This window comes from Danio rerio, chromosome 16, assembly GCF_049306965.1.
Source record: "Danio rerio strain Tuebingen ecotype United States chromosome 16, GRCz12tu, whole genome shotgun sequence".
NCBI classification, from domain to species: Eukaryota; Metazoa; Chordata; class Actinopteri; order Cypriniformes; family Danionidae; genus Danio; species Danio rerio.
The window spans coordinates 46,577,294-46,599,903 of NC_133191.1; the positions used below are offsets into that span (position 1 = coordinate 46,577,294).

The 22,610-nt window shown below is 34.6% G+C and overlaps 1 protein-coding gene across 2 annotated transcripts; it reads right to left on the bottom strand.

Annotated features, from left to right (window-relative positions):
• Positions 1-1,734: 1,734 nt before the first annotated feature.
• alkbh8 (alkB homolog 8, tRNA methyltransferase) lies at positions 1,735-21,262 on the bottom strand. Of its 2 annotated transcripts, XM_073926551.1 has the most exons (12): positions 21,111-21,262; positions 20,237-20,275; positions 19,092-19,326; positions 18,886-19,017; positions 15,861-15,956; positions 14,390-14,494; positions 14,241-14,311; positions 11,415-11,521; positions 10,790-10,941; positions 6,968-7,224; positions 4,601-4,750; positions 1,735-2,416 (listed from the first exon to the last, which is right to left on the bottom strand). In XM_073926551.1, the coding sequence occupies exons 3-12, from the start codon at positions 19,120-19,122 to the stop codon at positions 1,844-1,846; spliced, it is 1,674 nt and encodes a 557-aa protein (XP_073782652.1). In that variant the 5' UTR covers positions 19,123-19,326; positions 20,237-20,275; positions 21,111-21,262; the 3' UTR covers positions 1,735-1,843. The 2 variants fall into 2 exon arrangements, with proteins under 2 accessions (XP_073782652.1, XP_009290865.1); XM_009292590.5 differs by lacking the exon at positions 20,237-20,275.
• Positions 21,263-22,610: the final 1,348 nt, after the last annotated feature.

Consider the following 22,610-nt stretch of genomic DNA (forward strand, 5'->3'; position numbering starts at 1 on the left):
AAATAATCTGATGGGTGTTTTGAGCTGAAACCTTACAGACACATTCTGGTGACACAAAAGACTTATCTTAAATCTGCAAAAGGGGACAAATAGGTGCCCTTGAAATGTGTTCAATAAGAAGAACTGCAAGATATAAACTTGCCGTTCTGGTGGGGAAAGTCAGAACTGACTGATGCAAACTTTGATTAAACTTTGTTTAAAGACAACAATTCTAAAATAAAATATTCAGGAAATCAAGATCATTTTAACTTTCAGAAGTTTCTGAAAAATGTAAAAGTAAGTTTTCAGACTTCTTGAGGCTCCTATAAATGAGACCAAATTATAATAATAAAAATTCAACAACCTTTAAGTATATATTTTTGTCCATTTCATCGACATCAGGTCAGAACAGTTGTACTACCCGAACTAGGCATGGGCCAGTATAAGATTCTGATGGCATGATAACCTTGGATGAAAACATCACGGTTTTACGATATTGTGCTCACTGACAAAAGTCTTGTCATTGATCCCAGTTGTAAGAGCAACAAATCGACTTCTGGTTGATCATTTGGAAAAATGGCAGAAGGAAGATTTTTCTGATGGATCATCTGTTGAACTGCATCTCAGTCATCACAAATATTGCAGAAGACCAATTGGAACCCACATGGACCCAAGATTCTCATAGACATCAGTCAAGTTTGGTGAAGGAAAAAAATCATGGTTTGGGGTCATATTCAGTATGGGGGTGAGCGAGAGATCTGCAGAGTGGATGGCAACATCAACAGTCTGGGGTATCAAGATATTTGTGGTGCCCATTACACTACAAACCACAGGAGAGGGCAAATTCTACAGCAGGACAGCGCTCCTCATCCTTCAGTCTCCACATCAAAGTTCCTGAAAGCAAAGAATGTCAAAGTGCTCCAGGATTGGCCAGCCCAGTCACCAGAAATAGACATTATTGAGTATATGTCTGGTTTAAGATGGAGGAGGCATTGAAGATGAATCCAAAGAATCTTGATGAACTCTGGGATTTGAACGCTTTCTTTGCCATTCCAGATGACTTTATTAATAAGTGATTTGAGTCATTGCAGAGATGTATGAATGCAGTCTTCCAAGCTCATGGGAGTCAAACACAATATTCATTATTTTTCCACTGCACCATGACTTTATATTCTATACTGGACATCATTTCTGTTAAGTGAAAAGACTTTTGTCTAAGCAAAGTCAGACATTACTGTCCTAATTAAATAATTAAAAATCAGGGCATGATCATATTTTATTTTGGAAAAATAAGTAATCTAGAGGCTTTTGCCTTTCATAGAGTATAAGCCACTTCTGATACCAAATGATCAACTAGAAGTCAAGTTATTATTTGTTGTTCCTAAAACTTGGATAGTCAAGTGTTTGTCAGGTAGTGTACTGGATTCTTTTCAAATTACAACATGCAGAGTCTTACCACCATTTGACAATCATCCACTCTCATGGACTGCAGACTTTAAGTTAGATGAAATGCTTAAGAACCACAAAAACATAGGCTGACGTGATGCCTATTGTAATGGACACCGGATCCGAAGGGGTTAAAAAGTCAGAACAGTAAGACAAACTTACAACTGCAAGAAAAAGTGTATAATTGTAAGAGTCGCATCAATTATTGTATTGCAGAAAACCTACACAATTATTTGAAGAAGGTAGTAGGTAGTAAGTGAAGTAGGTTGAGCATGTTGCACTGTTTTATAAAAACACTCAACATTGTCGTTATTCTGCTGTTGTCATTTATTAACCGTCATTGCGTTCAATAAAACATTTCAAATGAATATTAAAATATATATTATACGCTGTCATTTATTAAAGAAAATAGAATTTTTCATTTTCCCGCTGCAATAATTGAAAAGTTACCATGTGTCTTTTCCAGTTCCACACACCAGTTACCCTGATCATGGTAACTCCTGAGCACTTTTACTCCTTTTACCCCCAAACACAGCTCCTCCAGCTCTCCCTGCTGGAAGACATGATAATAGCGGTGAAATACAGGCTTCTGCTTAGCGTTTTCCACAGGGATGTCTGCGCAGCCACTTGCTGCTCCCTTCTTATTCTCCATATTGCCTTTTAAATGCCACGGCACCAGAAGGTCCTGGGACAGGAAAGCTGTTCGATTAGTGTGGACATGTATTTTTGGTTGCGTCACATTACTTAAACCATCATCTGTGCACCGAATGTCTGATATCATATTTCTATCATGCTCCTCCTTTTGAATTGCCTTATTTTCTTCAGTTTTTAGCTCTTCGCCACCCTCCCTGCTGCTTCCAGATGCTTCTTCTTTCAGATATTTAGATTTTTGGTTGTTGTATTCTTGCTCCATGGCCCAAACATAGATTAGAGCTCTTCCTCCTACCTTTATTAACCGGATCAGCTCTCTGACAGCAGCTCGTCTTCTCTCCTAACAACACATGCAACTTTGTTCAGCGTCACATATATATTTACACATAATTCATCACTCATGTATTTTACCATTCCAGTTTAATCCCAAACAGATGATTTTGTCCTAGTATATTTTTTCCTAATGCAGGAATTACACATGTTGATATTTTTTGTATGTTATTAAAAGCCTCATGTTCTATAAAAATTAAAAAGTAGTAGTGTTTATTACAAATAATATAAGAAACTGCCTCATTCTAAACCTTATGGTCATATTTGTGGAAACAGAATGCACCGGTAGATAGACACCAACACTCCTAAACATCAGAAAAAACTACCAAAACATTAAATTAAAATATATTAAAATAATGGTTTAAAGTTTAACAGGTTAACAAATACTACTAATAAAATATCGGGGGTTGGACATTTTTTGTGTGTGTTTTTAAAGAAAAATTGCAATAATCTGATCAAGAATACAGCAAAAATAGTAATGTTACACATGAATATACTTTAAACAACCCTGTTTTACTATAACATATTTAACATTTTATTTGATCCTAAGCAGAATTCTTTGCTTCTTTTAGGTGGCACAGTTTAAGTTTAACAGCTTTATTAATCCCACCAGGGGCAATAGGATTAGGGTAGTAGCATTTCATGATACAAACACACACATAAAGAGATCAGATCACTTACAAACAATATTGAAAAACACAATCCGGCATGCTTCAGAATAGCTTCATAAATTGTACAAAAAAAAAAAACCATAGAAAAGACCCATGTATTAAAAATGTCAATTTAAAACTTGCTAAAATATAGTGTTGTAAAGCCTTATGGCCTCTGGAACAAAGGTAAATTTATATATGTTTTTTAACCATTTAAAATATTTTGCATTTTATTTGATCCAATGTTAAAGCAGAACTCTTTGCTTCATTTAGGTGGCATGGTGGTTAACGTGATTGCTTCAAAGCAAGAAGGTTGCTGGATTGAGTACTGGCTTGACCAGGAGGACAAAGCTTTTAAAACAAAAGCTTTTCAAAATGATGGTCAAAACGGTGTAAATGGAAATAAAACTCATGAAAAACCAGCATTTGACTTTTCAGAAATATTGCGAACTTTAAATTTAAAGCATAACCTTTAAATGCTCTCAGCTTATCAACTGATATCAGTAAATATTAAGAGTCTGCATAATAAGCGCTTTTTTTTTGTACATTTTCAAGGCTTGTATATTGCATGTTCAATTGTGGGCTCTGCTAAATTATTAACTATTATTCCTTTTCATTTTACAAACGTCTCAGTAAAATGACAATAAACTTGTAAAACTGATTTGAGATCAGGTAAAGTATATTGATTCGCCACTGTGGGCGATGTTCATGTGGATTTTATTGTAATATACAGATTGTCTGCAAGAGGAAATTATTCAATTTTTAAAAAGTTTTGAAACCATAATGATGTAACAAAGCCCCGTTCAGTGAAGTCACGCCACCATTTGATATGTGCTCTGAACCACTGATTCAAAACCAAAAAATCGTTAAGTAGCCATCACCAGTCAAAACGGGCCTCAGAGTAATACCACAGAGTAACTGGAAAGTAGACAACTGTGAGGTAAATGGATCTTTCACAAGACTGTTATGTCACGTTTTATGGAAATTAGTATCTTAAATCCTTATAAGTTTTTAATATTTAAATAAAAAACAACAACATGTGTACATTTAGGTGTATTTATGTATGCATTATATGATCTTTGCATGCAAATTCTCGCTTAAGTAAGGAATGCATTGTTTATGAGCAGAACAATGCATTTGACGTTGGTCCCACATAATTTTTTTCTTTTTTTCTGAATGTTTTGATAACACCAGTCATGTTTATCTTCTATTATTTCAGCAAATATGATTGTAAAAAAAAAGAAAAAAAATTATATATATATATATATATATATATATACACACACACACACACACACACACACACACACACACACACACACACACACACACACACACACACACACACACACACACACACACACACACACACACACACACACATATACATATATATATTTATATTTTGTACTCTCCCATTCACCGCTCTCTAAGTTTACTCAACTATGATGACTTCCTCTACTGAGAAACCCAGAAATGTGAAAAGGGTCCCTAAAATGATTATTCTGTGTATTTCTCAGAATTTCCAAGTGCTGTATGCTCACCTGGGTGGCGAAATGATGAATGACGGCAATGGAGATGCAGGCATCACAGCTGCCTCTGCGCAGGGGGACGGACAGTGCATCGGACACAAAAGCATCGTACCCTCGCTCAATGCAGATCTGAACCAGATTAACACTGCGGTCACAGCCCACCTGCAGACGGACAGAAGACATCAGACTGCTCATTAGGAGTTCACGTGTCCCATTATGCTATTCTGAAGATCCTTCCTACAAAGTTTACAAAGTATTCAAGATAAAAACTAAAATTTTCTTTATTGTCTCTTTAAAACGGAACCTTTTGAGAGCTTACTCTACTCTTATTGGTCAGATTTGACCCAGTCTTGTGATTGGTCCTCTGCTTACAGCATGTGTCAGGGACTCCATTACAATGTAGTTTTTTTTCCTCACCACTGGCTTGCTCTGATCAGGACTTGTGGAGCTGCGCTTTGATAGATTTGCTCTACGGAGTTTAAACTTTAAGCAGAAATTTAAACCACACTAACTAAACTAAATTTTAACTCTGAAATCTGGACTATACTAGAACTATGTTAAGCTGCTTTGACACAACCTACATTGTAAAAAGCGCTATATAAATATAAATGAATTGAATTGAATGCAGCAGTGCTTGTTATAAAAAAATCTATCTGTGAACTTCATTTGAAAAAAAAAAAAAAAAATTGCAATAATAATCTTTAATCAATTACCATAGCTTTCCCCTCCTCCCTAAAAATGATTTTTCTTCACCTCTGGTCACATGGTGTGCCTTTAGGGTGGGGCTATCAGGATGCTTCTCATTTCTGCTCAGCCTGATCAAGTGGCAGTGGGTTAAACAACCATGACACATTTTCCATCTGTGAAATTTAGCTTATATTTCTAGTCATCATTGGTCAAATCTTCCCCCATTTTGTTAGCAATACCCATCTCCCAACAATCCAATTGGTTCCTAAAAAACAAAACTGCACACTGCCCTACATTTTTGTCATGATAGGAAAAAAAAAAAAAAAAAAAATCTTATCTTTGGTGCATGCCAACTTTAGGTGATTGCCGCTGACAAACAACAAAGCCATATAATAGTACCATAAAAAAATAAATAAAAAATAGACCAACCATTACAATAGGTAAAAAAAAATGTTCCACTTTTGGGGTACTCTTTCTATTGGTTTACAGAGAAACATTACTAGCGAATGCAAAAGCCAGGAGAATGGAAACAAAGGAAGTGCCATTTTTAAATACACAGCCAAGACATTACATCCTTATAACATATGCATTTGGTAACGAGCCATTGTCGACCCGAGCTTAAACAAACCTTGTCGATATCTTGATGAACAGCCACAAAGCCTTAGAAGAAGAGCTGAACCTGCAGTATGTCCTCTTGTTGTTTATGATGCCCTATGAAAGCGCGAGTGGTTTCACTTTCTCCAGAGATTTGCATGTGCTTGCCGCGCGTCTGTATTCGAAATGACGAACTTGGGCTGATGATAATAATATGCATGTGATTATTAAAGAACTTTTGACGTCCTTTCAGAAACGGACAAATGCGAGAGTGAAGAACGAAAAAAAAAAACAACGGAGATGCCTGAAAAACAAAGGAGCAAATGATGCTTTCAGCAACCTAAAACATGAACGAACTGCCATGTATCATCGCCTTTTGGACTTTTATGAACTCTGATTGACCGAATTACTATTTAAAGGATGCTAACGTTACATGTGCTTGTGAAGAATAAAGATAAGAGGTTTGTTCTGACTGTATATGTTGCGTATGGTTTATGAACCCAAAAAGGCCTTAATGCATGTTTTTTTTTTTAAATTGGTAACATTTCAGAGACTGTAAAGTTCATTGTCATGAGTGAGATGCGTTTCATTTATTATTTATTTTATATAATCGCAGATGTTACAGTAGGCTATTTTACATTATCATTAATTTGCAGTTATAATCCCGTTCATAAAAAGGTTAATAATTAGCAGTTTTTAAAAATATTTTATATATATATATATATATATATATAAAGTATTTATGTATAGTTATTGTATATAGTTATGTATAGTTATATATAAGTATTTATGTATATAAAGCATCTGTAAGAAGTGATAGTAAGAAGTGCTTCTCATACGATATGAGAACGAAGTCAACTGCAATTCTGTCGAGCACCCCGCCAAAAAAGGGGACCATAGGTACCATTGAGCAGTGGACACACAAGCCTGATAAAGGTGACCCGTACCAAACCATACCATACCACTCAGTAGAAACAAAGCATTTCACACTACATTAAGAAAATACTAAAAAAGGCATAATACAACCACAGATGCAAAACTGCTGAGATGCCTTAATAAGAGACTTCCTGATAAAGTGTACCGTGGTGTTTTACTTACCGCCCTCACTGCAGGATTGATCCCCAGGTATTTGCCATTGCCGCATCCGACATCTGCCAGAAAACTACCAGGTGGAAGAGACAACAGGAAGTCTCGCACCTTGGGCCACGGCGAGTGTCGTGTGCTGCTGAAGTGGGAGGAAATCTCTTCATAAACCTGATGAACGTACTGTGACTCCAAACGACACGCATCTCCTTCAGCTACAGGCACAACAGGGGGAGATGGTGGCCGCTGGCTGTCACATACAGACGGATACGCTACAACAGGGAAAAACAATCAGTTATACGTTTACAAAAATAAACAAATGCATAGTAAGTTTCAGTGGCAGCACGATGGCTTAGTGGTTCGCACTGTTGCCTCACAGCAAGAAGGTCACTGGTTCGAGTTTCGGCTGGGCCAATTGCATTTTTGTGTATTTGCATGTTTTCCCCACGTTGGTGAGGATTTCCTCCAGGTGCTTTGGTTTTCCCCCACAGTCTAAAGACATATGCTGTAGGTGAATTCGATAAACTAAATTGGCTGCAGCGTATAAGTGCATGTGTGAATGGGAGAGTATATGGGTGTTCCCCAATAATAGGTGGCAGCTGGAAGAGCATCCGCTGCATAAAACATATACTGGAGTAGTTGGTGGTTCACTCAAACCAGCGACCTTCTTGCTGTGAGGTGACAGTGCTAACCACTGAGCCACCTTGTCGCTTAAATCATCCCAATAATTCTTTTAAATACATTTTATATTTAAACAAAAGTCTTAAAAATTTATTTGATCTTTCACATTGTGACAGTACATAATATTTTACTAGTTATTTTGCAAGATACTAGTATTCAGATGAATTAAAGTGAGACAGGTTAATTAGTCAAGTCAGTGGTTTATTCTGTAGCCAAAACAATAATACAGTTTTTTTTTATCCTTGTGTTGTTTTTTCCCCAAGTAACCTTCCTCTTCCAGCCAAAATAGAAAAGAAATTCAAATCATTTCACAGAAGGGGCTGATAATTTAGTATATAATACATTTTAATACATATATATATATATAAATTAGGGATGAAAGGGATCACGGTTGATCCGTGATTCATACCAATCACAACCCACAGTTCTGAACACACATATTAATACATTGTTTTTACTTGTAGATTAATCCTAAATTTGTAATAATCACGTAGAGATCGCCTCTCGCGTCATTTTAAATCACATGCATGAAAGCATTTAGGCTTTCCTGTAAAATATGGTGATGACTGGAGAAGTTGGGGTGGTTTATTCGGCATGTGGTGGGTTTCTTAGGTTATTAAAAGTGTTTTTCACATTCAAAAATTAAAGTTGTAGCCAGCAACTACATTATTTTACCAATATGTGGTGATAACCAGCCATCAAAAATATGCCACTGAATAATTCTTAAAAAATGACACATCTAGCATTGAAACAAAGTTCTATGAGTGAATAACTGAATCATTTAATGAAAATGAGACAAAAAAATAACATGGGTAGTAGAAATTGTTAGATTTCAAAAAAAGTTAGATTTCTACATTTAGCGTCATTAGCAACAGTACATTTAGCAACAGTAGTAACAGTGAATTCTTCACAGTACTGAATATTTTATTTGTATTTTAATTAAAAATGTATTTTTTATTTATATTTACAATTTTATATTCATTTTTATTCAGCTGATAATTTCTTCATTTTATTTTTAATGAAAATACAGGTTCTGAGTTCTGTTTGTTGAAACCAAGTGACAACCTCCTGCTCTCCCTTGTAAAGCAAATACGTAACTGAAACTGCAATTCATAGAAATTCCACTAGTCCTGGCTCCATAATAGAGCACATTTCTATTGACCCCACTGTTGAAATGACCAACTTTACAGCAGAAAAAAAAGTGTTTACAGCCTGGTACAAAGAACAATTTTGGTTCATTTAGCTAATGTTACCCCTCATGACAACTGTGAAGCGGGTGATTTTTTTGTAACTCCTCTGTTTTGTTTATATTAAGCTATATCAAGACTGCATAATTAAGGGCGTGGCCACTTGAGTGACAGCTAGGTCTCGCTGGTCACCATCCCTTCACCTCAGCTGATTAGCTCGAGATATACATCATATTTTTGTTTTGTTTTATGTGGCTTTACACAGTCAGTTGCTTTTTAAAATTATTTCCTACAATTATCAGATAATATGGCATGCTGTGTGTATTTAATTGTGTTCACAAACCATTCATGTAACATTGTTATACAGAGTTATGGTTGGATTTTACAAATAGCCTTGCATTTACTAACACAGACTATATTTGAAGCATTTAGAAGTAATTCACATTTTTCTCCTGTAGAAAAACGTCGTAAGAACAATGTTTAGTGGCTCAATGTATTACAACACTTTTTTGATATAGTTTACAACCAAGCACATGTGATCAGAACACAAACGAGTCGCAGGTAATGAAGTAATAAGCATTTCTCCCAAAGAAAAGCCTGTCTAAGCAAAATGCTAGCAGGCGTCTGTAGCTCTGCTCACGCTCTGCCTCTTTGCCCTTGTTTGGTATCCCCTGTACAGTGCGATGATGTGCAAACAAAATGGTGACGGCTGGCCACGCCTACTGGTAACTTCTTTTGTGTTCTTCAGAAACCAATGAGTGACATCATGGATTCTACATCCATAACTTTTACAGTCTATGGTTAATACCAAGTGTCTTGCAGTGCTGTTTTTGTCATAAATGGAAAGCAAATGACATTTGTTTCCTCCCCATTTTGGCTAATCCGACATATGGTCCGATTCGTGACTAAAAAAACAATGCGATTCGAACTGTGAGGTTTGTGATCTGTTACACCACTAACCGTACATTCACACTGAAAGCGGCGAGAGCGTCCAAGGTCGCTCTGACCGCCCTGGCGACAACGCTGTCTGCCTTCAGCTCCAGCGACGAGAGCGGCAAAACTCGCTACATTGATTTCGTATTTAAAGGGAGCCGTTGCAGCATATCAGTTACATTCCTGCATAAAACATGTTTTTAGCATGAAAATGTTGCGCGCTTCTTATCAAATTCATGTAACAATGGAAGATCAAGTTGCGTGTGGTGTGGCTTTGCTCTAGTTATCCAATATGTGTCCATATGTCTAAAATATCCTAAAGCAGCTATACTGTTTTGTACTGTCACGTCGCGTGAGATTCCCACTTTTTTAAGATAAATATATATATATATATATATAAAACATTATTCCACATCAGTAATTCGCCAGTAACTTATTTAATGCATGTTCCTGTAAGAAAACATTGTAAATAATTGGAAATCCGGCGACCGCAATCATCAAATCCTTGGGAACAACTGTGGTCAGAACCAAAGTTCACAGGTCTGTGTTCTCTAAACTCCTATCAAGCGGTGGATGTCTTCATTCTGATTGCTTGCCGCCGAACTGCGTCATAGCTCATTACCATAAAGTTGACTTGATTTCGACTCTCCTTGACGCCCACGCCGGCGAAGACGCGCCGCACTGCTTCTCACCGCTGTTTCTCATTGAAAATAAATGACTTCCAGCTACTTTGACGCTCTCGCCGCTTTCGGTGTGAACGTATGGTAATATTAAATTGTGTAATATTATAACTATATACTATTCTGCTCTTCATATATTTCATGATATATAAATCAGATATTTAAAAATGTTTTTGAAGTCTCTGAAGGCCTATTTAATATTTAGAATAATGAATAAACATTTTTAAAGAGGTCATGAACTGAGAAATCCACATTCACTCAATCTTCTGACATATAAGACAGGTTTAGGAATGAGCAAATCATTGTGAAATAGTATTTCTTTAAAATAAATGAGTAAATAAAAGTACTTTACTCACCACAGTTGCAGGGAGTATGCCGTATTTTGCGGAAGGTCAGCGATGTCCTGGTATCACGCCGGCTCAGGGTCAGATTACTCAAGTCAGAGGTCATGACCCCTGACCCTCCAGTCTCTGACACAGGTACCACATCAAACTTCCGAGGTGTTATGCTGACATTAAACACACACACAAAACATGTTTATCGCTTCCTAGAACAAAAATTCATGTTTTTGTAAATATGAAAAGTAAATTTTTTTAAATCATTAATAAATAAATAAGATGTAATATTTTGGTCACCCATAAAATAATTAAACTTACAAACAATAAAAATAAAATAAATTACACACATTTATGCATAAGTACAATTATATACATCAAAAGTACATGCAAAATTGTATGTATATATATATATATATATATATATATATATATATATATATATATATATATATATATATATATATATATTATTTAATCAGTATATCTTTAAACTGATTTTTTAATTGTGGCAAGTGATTTTAGATTTGGATATCACTGATAAAAATGTGGGGTATATAAAATTGTCAAATATTCTGCATACATACACAACTCACAAAAGAAAGGAGGAAAGGACAATCATAACATAAAAAAAGATGTTTCTCACCCATGAGTCCACAGATAGCGGCTCTCTCCTTTCATCACAAGCAGACTTCTCTCTGGCAGCACCACGGCGACAGAACGTCCATCAGGATGCTTAAAGTCCATCACTGTCTGTAAAAAAATAGAAGGTGAGACAAGACAAGATGTCAAAAAAAATATCCATGTGGGAAAATCAGTAGGATCATTTTCCATCTCCATCTTTGTTTTGACAAAGGAAAATCAAATAATCAATAATGCTGCTGTACCATAACCAATCAATACGTCTGAACAGGCCTGGTGTAACAGAACACTGTTCCACTTCATTACACCGACCAATACAAAATACCAGTGTTAAAGTAGCTGTGTGTGAGAATTTTCATGCATTATTCATTTTTTATTATCAATGATTGAACAGCCTGACACAAAACTTAAAAACGGAGATCGTCCCCGACTTCCTAAAGTGTCTATTAAAGCCTGTAGGGCGATGTTTATGTATATAAAAAAAAAACATTGAGAATTCTGGTCAAGAAGATTAAGAACATGTTCAGAATGCTTAAAACGTTAAAGATACAGTGCAATAATCTCAAAAACCTTAATGCTACTAAAATCATACTAAACACCAAACAGCCTTAAACAATCACTAAATAAAACGAATGAAGAATGAAAGGAATGGCCAAATGAAGAAAGGATCGACAAGGAATGGAAGAACCAAATAAAGAAAGGACAGAACTAATGAAGGAAGGAAGGACCAAATGAATGAAGGAAAAATACAAGGAAGGACTGAACAAACTAAGGAGGAAATAAAAGAATGAATGAATGAATGAATGAAGAACCTAATGAAGGAACAAAATATGAATAAATAAATAAGCAAACAAATGAAGGGAGGAAAGAAGGAAGGACCAAATGAATGAAGAATTCAAGGAAGGACTGAACAAACTAAGAAAGGAACTGAAGGAAAAAAGGAAGGAATGAACCAACCAACCAACGAGAACAAACCAATCAACAAACAAACAAACGAACGAACGAACAAACAAACGAAGGGATAAACAAATAAATGAAGAAACGAACAAACTAACAAACAAATGAATGAATAAAGAAAAAACAACAAACAAACAATGGAAGGTTGGAAGAAACAAACGAATAGAGAAAGATCCCTAAATGCACTACAGAATGTTACGTTTACACATCCCTGCACAAACTGCATGTAAACGCATCAACTTTTCACAGTGCAACACTCACTATTCTTGAGTACTTTTAAAAGGGCTACTTTTTACACATATTTGGAGAAATATTTACAACAGATACTTTTACTCTACCTGCGCTACATTTTTGGGAAAATAATTATGGAAGCCCATTACCGCCACTGAATAAAGAATAAATAAATAAAATAAAGTCGGAATTGCGAGTGATAAAAGGTTAAGTCCACAATTACTTTTTATATTGAAAATACGTCATTTTTGTGTGTTTTTTCACCAAATCAGTGATATAAATTATGAATTTGGCAATAAAAGAGTTAAAATCATGTAATATTCTGAACAATTTAGTAGTTTTGATCAGAACTTAGGTTGATTAACAGATTTAAGCAAAAAAAAACAACTGAAAAATATATTTATCTGATGCAGTTTTAATGCAGTTTAATTTAGTAAATGTTTTCATCCCGCACATAATAAAAGGGTAGTACATTTGCCCAGAGTGTATCGTCTTATTTTTAGTGAAAGCATTGACCCATAATAAGTCTCAAAACAAGATTTGTCATCAAAAATCATTCTGCTAGCTGAAACACAGGAAAAGTTATGTCCAAATTAAAACTCAAAATCACCCCAGAGTGGATGAAAACATCTTCAACAGCACACAAAGGTAAAAAGAAAGAGTGCATTGCATTTTTTGATATTCATCTAAATATCACCCTTAGCAGTGCAGATACATTCAGTATATCATTGAAAACATATTTCGTCTAACTTCTAGTAAATAAAACAAAACAAAAACTAAGGAATCTGTTCTCACATTTTTTCTGAAATGCTGAGGATTTTGTGCAAAGTTAGGGTCTGGAGGCTTTCTATGACGTCATCACAACAGATTTACCCAAAACGAAGGCCAGAAGGATACAAACAACCGCCATATTTTTTCACACATCATTATCTTAGGAGGCAGTATATACCTTTTTTGTACAATATATTTATTACTTTTTCAATTTGCATATCACAACAGATTAGTTACAGAATAATAATCATGAAGACACAGCAAACTTTTTACACCCTATTCTCCCTTCCATCAACCCATTACATTCATTTTTTTTATATAAATGAAAGAGAAAAAAGGATGTTTAAATCTAGTAAAGAGTGTTTCCCGAGTCTATGTTTAGGCCATGATACTCTCCTACTAAGCTAGTTCTTGTTATAGCAGACTGCCAACATTTACATTGTACTTCAAGAAAGGCAGTATGTACACCTTTAAACTGGTCTGTAAGTCTGCATTCAACCAGACGAGGAAGACAAATCATGTTAAACACTGACTTTGAGTCTCTTATGAACGCTGAAGTTCCATTATTGACCACCAATGTCACAAATTTTACAAATAGAGACTGTTTTTGGGATTGTTCACCCCAAAATTAAAATGATCCACATATTCCAAACCCTGGTTTCTTCTGTTGAACACAAAGAAAGATATACTGAAGAATGCAGGAGAAAAAGCAGCCACTGACATCTTTAGTTTTATTGTTCCTACTATAGATGTCGATGGCTGTTTTTTTCCCCAAGATTTCAGAAAATTTTTCATTTTATGGCTAAATTATTCCATTAAAAAGCAAGAGATAATATAAAACATGAATAAAACCTCACATTATTATCAATACCTTTGCACCAAGACTCAAGGAAAGGATGGTGTCCTCAAACGGAGAGTGAGTGTCCACATGAGGGGGAATCCCTGTAACAGACAATAACACCCAACTCATAAAAACCGACATAAATCTCCCCTCAGCTGCGTGAATACATGATGTACTACCTTGTCCGCTTTGGTATTGGTTTACAGTGAGCTGGTCTGGAAGGACACTTATATGGCCGCCAGCCAAACATCTTTGTAGTAAAGCATCACATTCCACAGGCAAGCCTGAAACGACAGGTGTCAATTCAGTTTTGAATATTAGCTGTGGAATACTTCGAATAAACAAATATGTTAATTTGTTATATAAGGTTAATGTGGCAATTTTCAATTCCATAACGTTCCTTTTACAGCATTGATAATATAAATTAATTAAAATATAATTAGTTAAATATACAAAAACATTCTATTAGTGGTTCAAGTGTAAAAAGAGATGAAGGACTATTCGGATGCAAGCGCCTTCAGGAGCAGCAGGTGAGCAAAATTTAAAATACTGTGGTAAAATTAATGTTTTTATTTTAAAGATATGGCACAGAACAATGGAATTTAATGCAGTGCCGATCTGAGACCCACTTTATATTGTATATCAATCAGGCAGTGAAGATAAAAAAACAGACCTTAAATACTGCGACTTTGTAATAACATGACAGTTCACCGGAAGCGATTGAGCTGGCTGACTGAAAATGAAAAGTCTTCATGCATATGATCAAATGTGAAAATTAAAACGTAAAAAAAAGATCACTTTCAAACATAGTTATTTATCTCGAACATTCAATTTATACATTTAACACACAACTATTTAGAAAAGAATCTGTTTTCAGCTTTGACAAGTAAAAAACGTTTCACAGGTATCAGTTTAATACTATAAAGTATTTCTGAAGGACCAACGACACTAACTATGTTTCCATCTTAAGATGCGAATTAAATTTATGCGCAAAATTGAAATATCGCATATGAGACATGTGAATAAAGCAGCGTTTCTATCTAATGAGTCCAAGAGAACAAAAACATCACTTCCTGATAAACTGGCACCAATTATCAAAAGTAAAATTAATTTAATGTGGTAGAAGAAGCTGCATGAATCTTTTCTTTATTTAATACATTACTTGCGTGTTAAAAGACAATGCCAACATGCAATGAACACGTGGTGGCGTTTGGAGGAGTGAGGCGCGAAACCGAGACGCTCTTCTGGAGGTTTTTAATAATATAACAACACTAATACTAAAATTAATACTGAATCAAAAGTTGATCCTACTCAGTTATTTGCATAAGTTTTTTATGCGCATTTCAAAATTGATGCACATCTTTGCATTTCCATCAACCATTTAATGTGCATTTTCAAAATACACATAAAAATAGGTGGATTGAAACATAGCTAATGAGGACTGAAAACTGATGTCATTAGTGTAATAAATGGCATTTAAAATATTAAAATAAGAAAATATTGCTTTAAATTTCAATAACAGTTATTTATAAACATACTATTTTACTGTAATTTGATTAAATGAGTGTAAGCTTGATGTAAAAAAAAAAACATTCATCTTACCAAACCCAAACTAAGAAGAGAAAATGTGCTTTTTTTTTCAATACTCACCACCTGGCAATGGCTTGTCTTTGTCCACATTATTATTATCATAGCGAAACTCATATCCATAATGCTTCACTCTTCTGTGTTTCAAAGCTTTCTGCGCTGAAATGCAAAATCGAAATGATTAGAATTAATAACTGGAAATTCTTTTATGAAAATGAGGACTAAAAATTAATATGACAAGACTTTAAAAAAATACAAATTTAAAAATTTCACTCAAACCCACACATAATGCAGAAGAAAAAAAAGTTGCATATCAATATACTTAAACCTGATAAACAACATTAAAAACAGACCGTTTTTTATTAAAGACTTGCCTCAAACTTAAATTTTTTTACTTTATTAAATCAGTGGCACAAGAACAAGAGGTATTGCATATTAAAATAGTTTTCTAACAAAGAAAATACTAAACATAAACATTTAGATGACTTTAACCCTTGTGCACTGTTTCAATGTACTACCCTTTTGTTATGTTCCGGATGAAAACATCCACTAAATTAAACTGCTGTAAAAATGCAATAGATCAATATTTTTTCTATTTATTTAGCATAAATCTGTTAATTAACCTCAGCCTTGATTAAAACTACTAAATTGTTTATAAAATTACAGGATTTTAACTCATAAATGGTATCACTAAAATTTATAAATGATATCACTAATTTGGTGAAAAGAAAACACACAAAATGAATTATTTTCAATATAAAAAGTAGTTGTGGACTGGATTTTTAAATCTTCTATCACAGTCTTGGACATGTGAAAGATTATTTACCAGCATTGGCTTTGATGCACTGTTAGTTTTTGTGTAGCATAAGATTTTCATCCCCATTTTTCTGTTGGTGGCTGTTCTTGCCCCATTGACATCCACTAGAACCACATTTTTTGATTGCCAAGCCATGACACCATATAATCATGCATTTAAGATTTTTGCTGGTTTCCCTGTTGGAAAGAGGTAAAATTTGTCATTTTTACTCAACGCTAATAAATTCAAAGCATTTTCCCAAATATGTGTCAGAATAATATTTGTCATCGAAGTCATTCTGCTAGCTGAAACAGAAAAGGTTATGGCCAAATTAAGACTCAAAATCACCCCAGAGTGGATTAAAACTTCAACAACAGAACATAAGGGCGAAGTGTTTTCAGAGCATTACATTTTCAGTGCTTTTTTTGTTTTGAAATTGTTCTAAAAGTTTTACATATAACTTGAAGTCATTAATAAAATGGAAAAGGTTTGGCTTCTATTGAGCCCACTATTTTTCTTATGTACAGTATAGGGTATTTTCCTAAAAACATAAACACATTAAAAATATGTTGTCTTTAACAATTCAAGTGCTCATTATCAGAATAACACAATACATCTAATAAACACATTTCTATCTTACACTACATTTTTTGATTTGGCAATAAGCAATAACAAATCTTTCCAAAATATTCTTATGTAAATACAATGAAAAAAAAAAAAATGCAAAATCGTTTCTTTTTCTTGACCACAGAATTTACATATTTATGAAATATTAAGCGAAAATCTTGTACTTGACTTTAAAAATTTTTTTTTTTACTAACATCACTGCCTTGAACAAAATCTTTACAAAGCCTATAGAGGGTATATGCAGAGCTATGTCTCATCCCATACTGATAAACTTCCAGTGAACGGTTAATGTCTTTTTTCCATTTTATACGGTTTCTTTTACAGCATCAATGTTGTAATATAATTTAAATATAACCAGTTAAATAGACATTGGCATTCATTTAGTTGCTCAAGTGTAAAATGAGAAAGATCCATGCGCATGCATGCCCATCAGCATTAGCAGGCTAGCACAGAAGCTCCATTGAATATACTGGGGTAAAATAAATGTTCATATTTTAAAGACATGACGGTGGAAAAGTGTCATTTAAAGCAGTGCTTCTTGTAAAATCTGAGACCCACTTTATATTGGATATCACTCAACCAGTGGAGATCGCTGATTTTTAAAGAAAACCGACCTTAAACATGCCAATTTCTGGCATACAGTTCACCAGAAGCGATTGACCCAGGTTACTGACAAATTACAAGTCCTTCTGCATACTTGCGCATATACTCATCATTAAGAAAAAAAACATCATAAGCTTTAAGAAACGTATTCTTTCTTCTTATTATTAATAATAATAATACGTTTAAGAGATTCAACTTGAACTAAATGAGTGTGGTTTTCCCTGCCCACCGATTGATTGACAGGTGCCATGTTTCTATAATAACTTGTTTGCACTTGTCCACAGAACATTTTTTTTTGCAAATAAAAATATTTGAGAATAAAAATACAGAGATTAAAATATTTGTTTCAACTCTCTGTGATTTTTATAAGTTTTAAAAGTTTATAACGTTTTTAAAACAGAGCATGTTTGTAATAAAGAAAGTAAAATCACTATGCAATTCTTAACCGTTATAATCACCACGGCACCATGTCAGTAAACGCGCACATATATGTGTGTGTGTACTGCAAACGACATTTGTGTGAGACTCATCCTTTCAGAAAGGCTTGAATAAACTCCACCATAAATACATGAAATAAACTCACTTGGTTTTTTGACTAACAAGCTGTATTTCAGCTTTATCCGAGTCTGTTTCTGTCACTGATGGCTGTTTAAATGATGTAGCGAATGAGAAGCTGACACGCATGTGGGAAGAGTGGGTGGGGCATTTAAAGCCACAGGCTATAAAAACAGCTACAATTTATTCAGACACCAAAATGGGCGGATTCTGGATATAAGAAATAATCTGATGGGTATTTTGAGCTGAAACTTTACAGACACATTCTGAAGACACCAAAAGCTTATCTTACATCTTGTAAGAGGTAAAATTGGTGCCCTTTAAGAATAAGAGAGAAGTAGGGTCATTACCAGAGAAGTACAGGAATATATAATTTATAGACTAATTTAAATCATATATAAACAAGGGTGATAAATAAAAAATAATGTTATGCCAAGGAAATTTACTCGAACTTGAATTTCTTTTTCTTTTTTTTTCGAACTTGAATTAGCATTAACAATCTCTTACCAGTGACATCATCAGCGTGTGGTGTCCAATCAACAGCCTTCAGAATCTGCAGCTCCTCCTCCAAAGACACAAAATCCTCCAATACAGACAGACCAGGAGGCAAAGCACAGGACACACTCCTGTCACAGTCCACTGGAAAACAACCAGATTCATTAAACACGGAGCTCAGTAACAGTGTTTATTAAAATATGTCCCGCGTGATGCACCTTTCACAACATAGCTGAAATAAAGTGTCATGGTCTGATCCTGACACTGTAGTGTTCGTCCATTGAGAAGTGTGTATGCATTCTGGCCAGCTTCGATAGATGAATAAGACACAAACGCATAAGGTTTTGATGGAGGGGTGAGGAGAGACTCAACAGTTCCTCCTTCTTTAAGGACCTCCAGTAGAGACTCTCGGCTCACTCCATTCCCCAAACCGCCATTAGAAACCACCAGATGCTGCAATAAGAGACATGCAGAAATAGACATCACTGACTGCTCTTTGGGTTATTTAGACAAAGCAAACACACAAAAAAACACACATATATATATATATATATATATATATATATATATATATATATATATATATATATATATATATATATATATATATATATATATATATATATATATTTACTGATTTTATAGGGACAGTTTACCCAAAAATGAAAGTTATCAACATTTTACTCACGCTCTACTTTTTTTTAAAACCTATTCGAGATTGATCTTTGAGTTTGATTTTTTGATCAGTTGAAAACAAATTATTCTTTTTTTTTTATAAATTATTTTTATTATAAATTAATTTGTTATATAAATTATTTTGAAGCATGTTGGAAGCCGGTAACTATTTACACACACGAAAAGCAAATGCTATGGATGTCAATGGTTACTGATTGTCAACATTCTTCAAAATATCTTTTTTTATATTCATCAAAACAACCAGAAAAAAAACTTGTTCAGGTTTGGAACAAGTCAAAGGTGAGTAAATCTAGAAGTTTTTTCATTTTTAGGTTATTTACCCTTTAAATTTTACATTAAAATGAACAGGCAACACAATATTGTGCATACATCACAAATATGACTGATTTTATAGAGACAGTTCACAAAAAACAAAATCTGTGTTATCACCATTTACTTATCCTCTACAGCAGGGGTGCCCAAACTCAGTCTTGGAGGGCCCTGCATGGTTTACCTTACACTTTCTTCAATACATCTAACTGGAAGGTTCTAGTCTACCTGGAAACAGCTAGATTAGCTGTTTCAGGTGTGTCTAATTGGTGTTGGAGCTAAAATATGCAGGACACTAGCCCACCAGGACTGAGTTTGGGCACCCCTGCTCTACAGTTTTGAGGTTTTTTTTTTTTACCTGTTAAAATGATTTTGAAGCATGTTAGAAGCTGATAAACTTTGATAAACAAGAAAAACAAATGCGCTGGATGTCAATGGTTACTGGTTGTCAACATTCTTCAAAATATCTTCTTTTGTGTTTAACAAAAAACAACAACAAACAAATTAATACAGGTTTGAAACAAGTCAAAGTTGAGTAAATGCCCTGCTGAAAAAAACAGCATATGCTGGTAAGATATGTTTTGATGCTAGTATGCTGGTCTCAATGCTGGTTTTGCTGGTTTCAGTGCTGGTCTCAGTGCTGCTCCTGACCAGCATTGAGACCAGCAACACCAACATTGAGACCAGCAAAACCAGCATTGAGAAAAGCAAAACCAGCATTGAGACCAGCAAAACCAGCATTGAGACCAGCAAAACTAGCATTGAGACCAGCAAAACTAGCATTAAAACCAGCATTGAGACCAGCAAAACTAGCATTGAGACCAGCAAAACTAGCATTAAAACCAGCATTGAGACCAGCAAAACCAACATTAAGACCAGGAAAACCAGCATTGAAACAAGCAAGACCAGCATCAACACATACTTTACCACATGCCGTTTTTTTCAGCAGGGTGTAGAACTTTTTTTGTTTTCAGGTGAACTAAGTTAACCCTTTCAATTTTACATTACATTTAAAACAGTTTACCATGGACTGCACTACATTCGTTTAAAATGATCTGTGGATTTAATAGCAAAAAGACTTTTATTTTCAGCATATATATTAGCATTAATTATATACAATGAATGACACATTACACTATGACAGATGTCTATGGTACTGTTCATTAAACCTCTGCAACGCTCGGACTAAATCCTTCTGGGTGACAATACACCAAAATAAGCTTCATAAGTACCTTTGTGGGGTGTGATACTGTGGTTATGTCCTCGTGCTTCAGTAATGTGTGACTGGCTTTAATCTGCCTTCGGAGTAGTTTTTTCTCCTCTTTCGTTCTTCGGACACTTCTCGAGCTCTCCATGCTGCTCTCAATAGTGCAACAGCATAACTGATCCGCCGTGGCCCGTGAACACAAACTGCAAGATTGGTTCCTAGTATCCGAATAATTATTGATTTTGTATCTTATTTTAGTAAAGTATGCTTACAACGTGCAAAGTCATGTGTAGTACATTTGGACATATAATTCATGTCTGTAAATATCATCCGATTATATTTCCGAAAGCACATTGAACATTCATTTAAAAAACTTTACATAATTATATCACAGAAACACGTGCAAAGTCATGCTAGAAACCGGCTGGTAATGTGCTGAGTTTTGAAAATATGTTACTAACATTCTATTTCCATGCCAGAAAATAAAATATTAGCAACATTTAAACCACAATAACAGGTGGTATAAATGAAAACTGGAGAATTAATGCTAGCAACATGTTAGCCATGTGCTAGAATTGTGGCAAAACATAATTCAGCTATCAAGTGAAGGCATTTTAGATCTAGAACTCATGCTAGAAATGTAATATATCATGCTAGTAACATGCTAAACGTGGAAACAGACGTAAAATGTTACGTTAGTTGTATTACATGACATGAAAAATGCTAGCAACTTTCTAGAAACATGACATCTAATGGTAATTTATTTTCCATGCTAAAACATACTGTGTACTAAACATAAATAGCAGCAACATAGTAGTAAGAGACACATTTTTTACATTTTCGTCACATTAAAACAACCAGAAACATGTTAAATACCCGAAACAGGTTAGCCTACGGTTACAATATATTATCATGTTAACAATATGTTAGTTCTGCAAAAAACATTTTAGAACCTTGGTAATACAATAAGCACTTTTTTTGTCATACATTAATAGATCAGCCAATTATTTATGTAAATCCTTTAAATCAATAGTATCTGGATGCAGCCTTTATGATGCAAGCTGAGATTGCATCACTCAGCGATGCTATGTCAGACACAATGAACTCAATGGAGTGAGTGACGTCACTGTGACGGGTAGGGTTAATTGAGCGCTTTAAAAAGCATTGCATGCAGCTCAGATTGCACTGCACCAGATCTGCATCTAGACCCCTCTCCTTTAAATTGGAACACTCAATGACTATCTTGATGGCATGGCTACCAAGATGGGCCTTTTTAGTATGTGGACAATTATTTGGCATTTGACTAAAAGTGTTGATGACATGAAGCCTGATTTTAGATATATGAAAAACAATCTAAACCAAGTTAAAAGTTCAATTAAAATTGTTTAAATTGCTTGCCTCTACTTTTAAAGATCTGAACTTTTAATTTAGATTACTAGCAGCTACTTTAAATGAGAAGACACTTGAAAAAAATAATGTTTAATTTAGTTTGTGTACTAGTATGTTTACTTATCAGATGATCAAG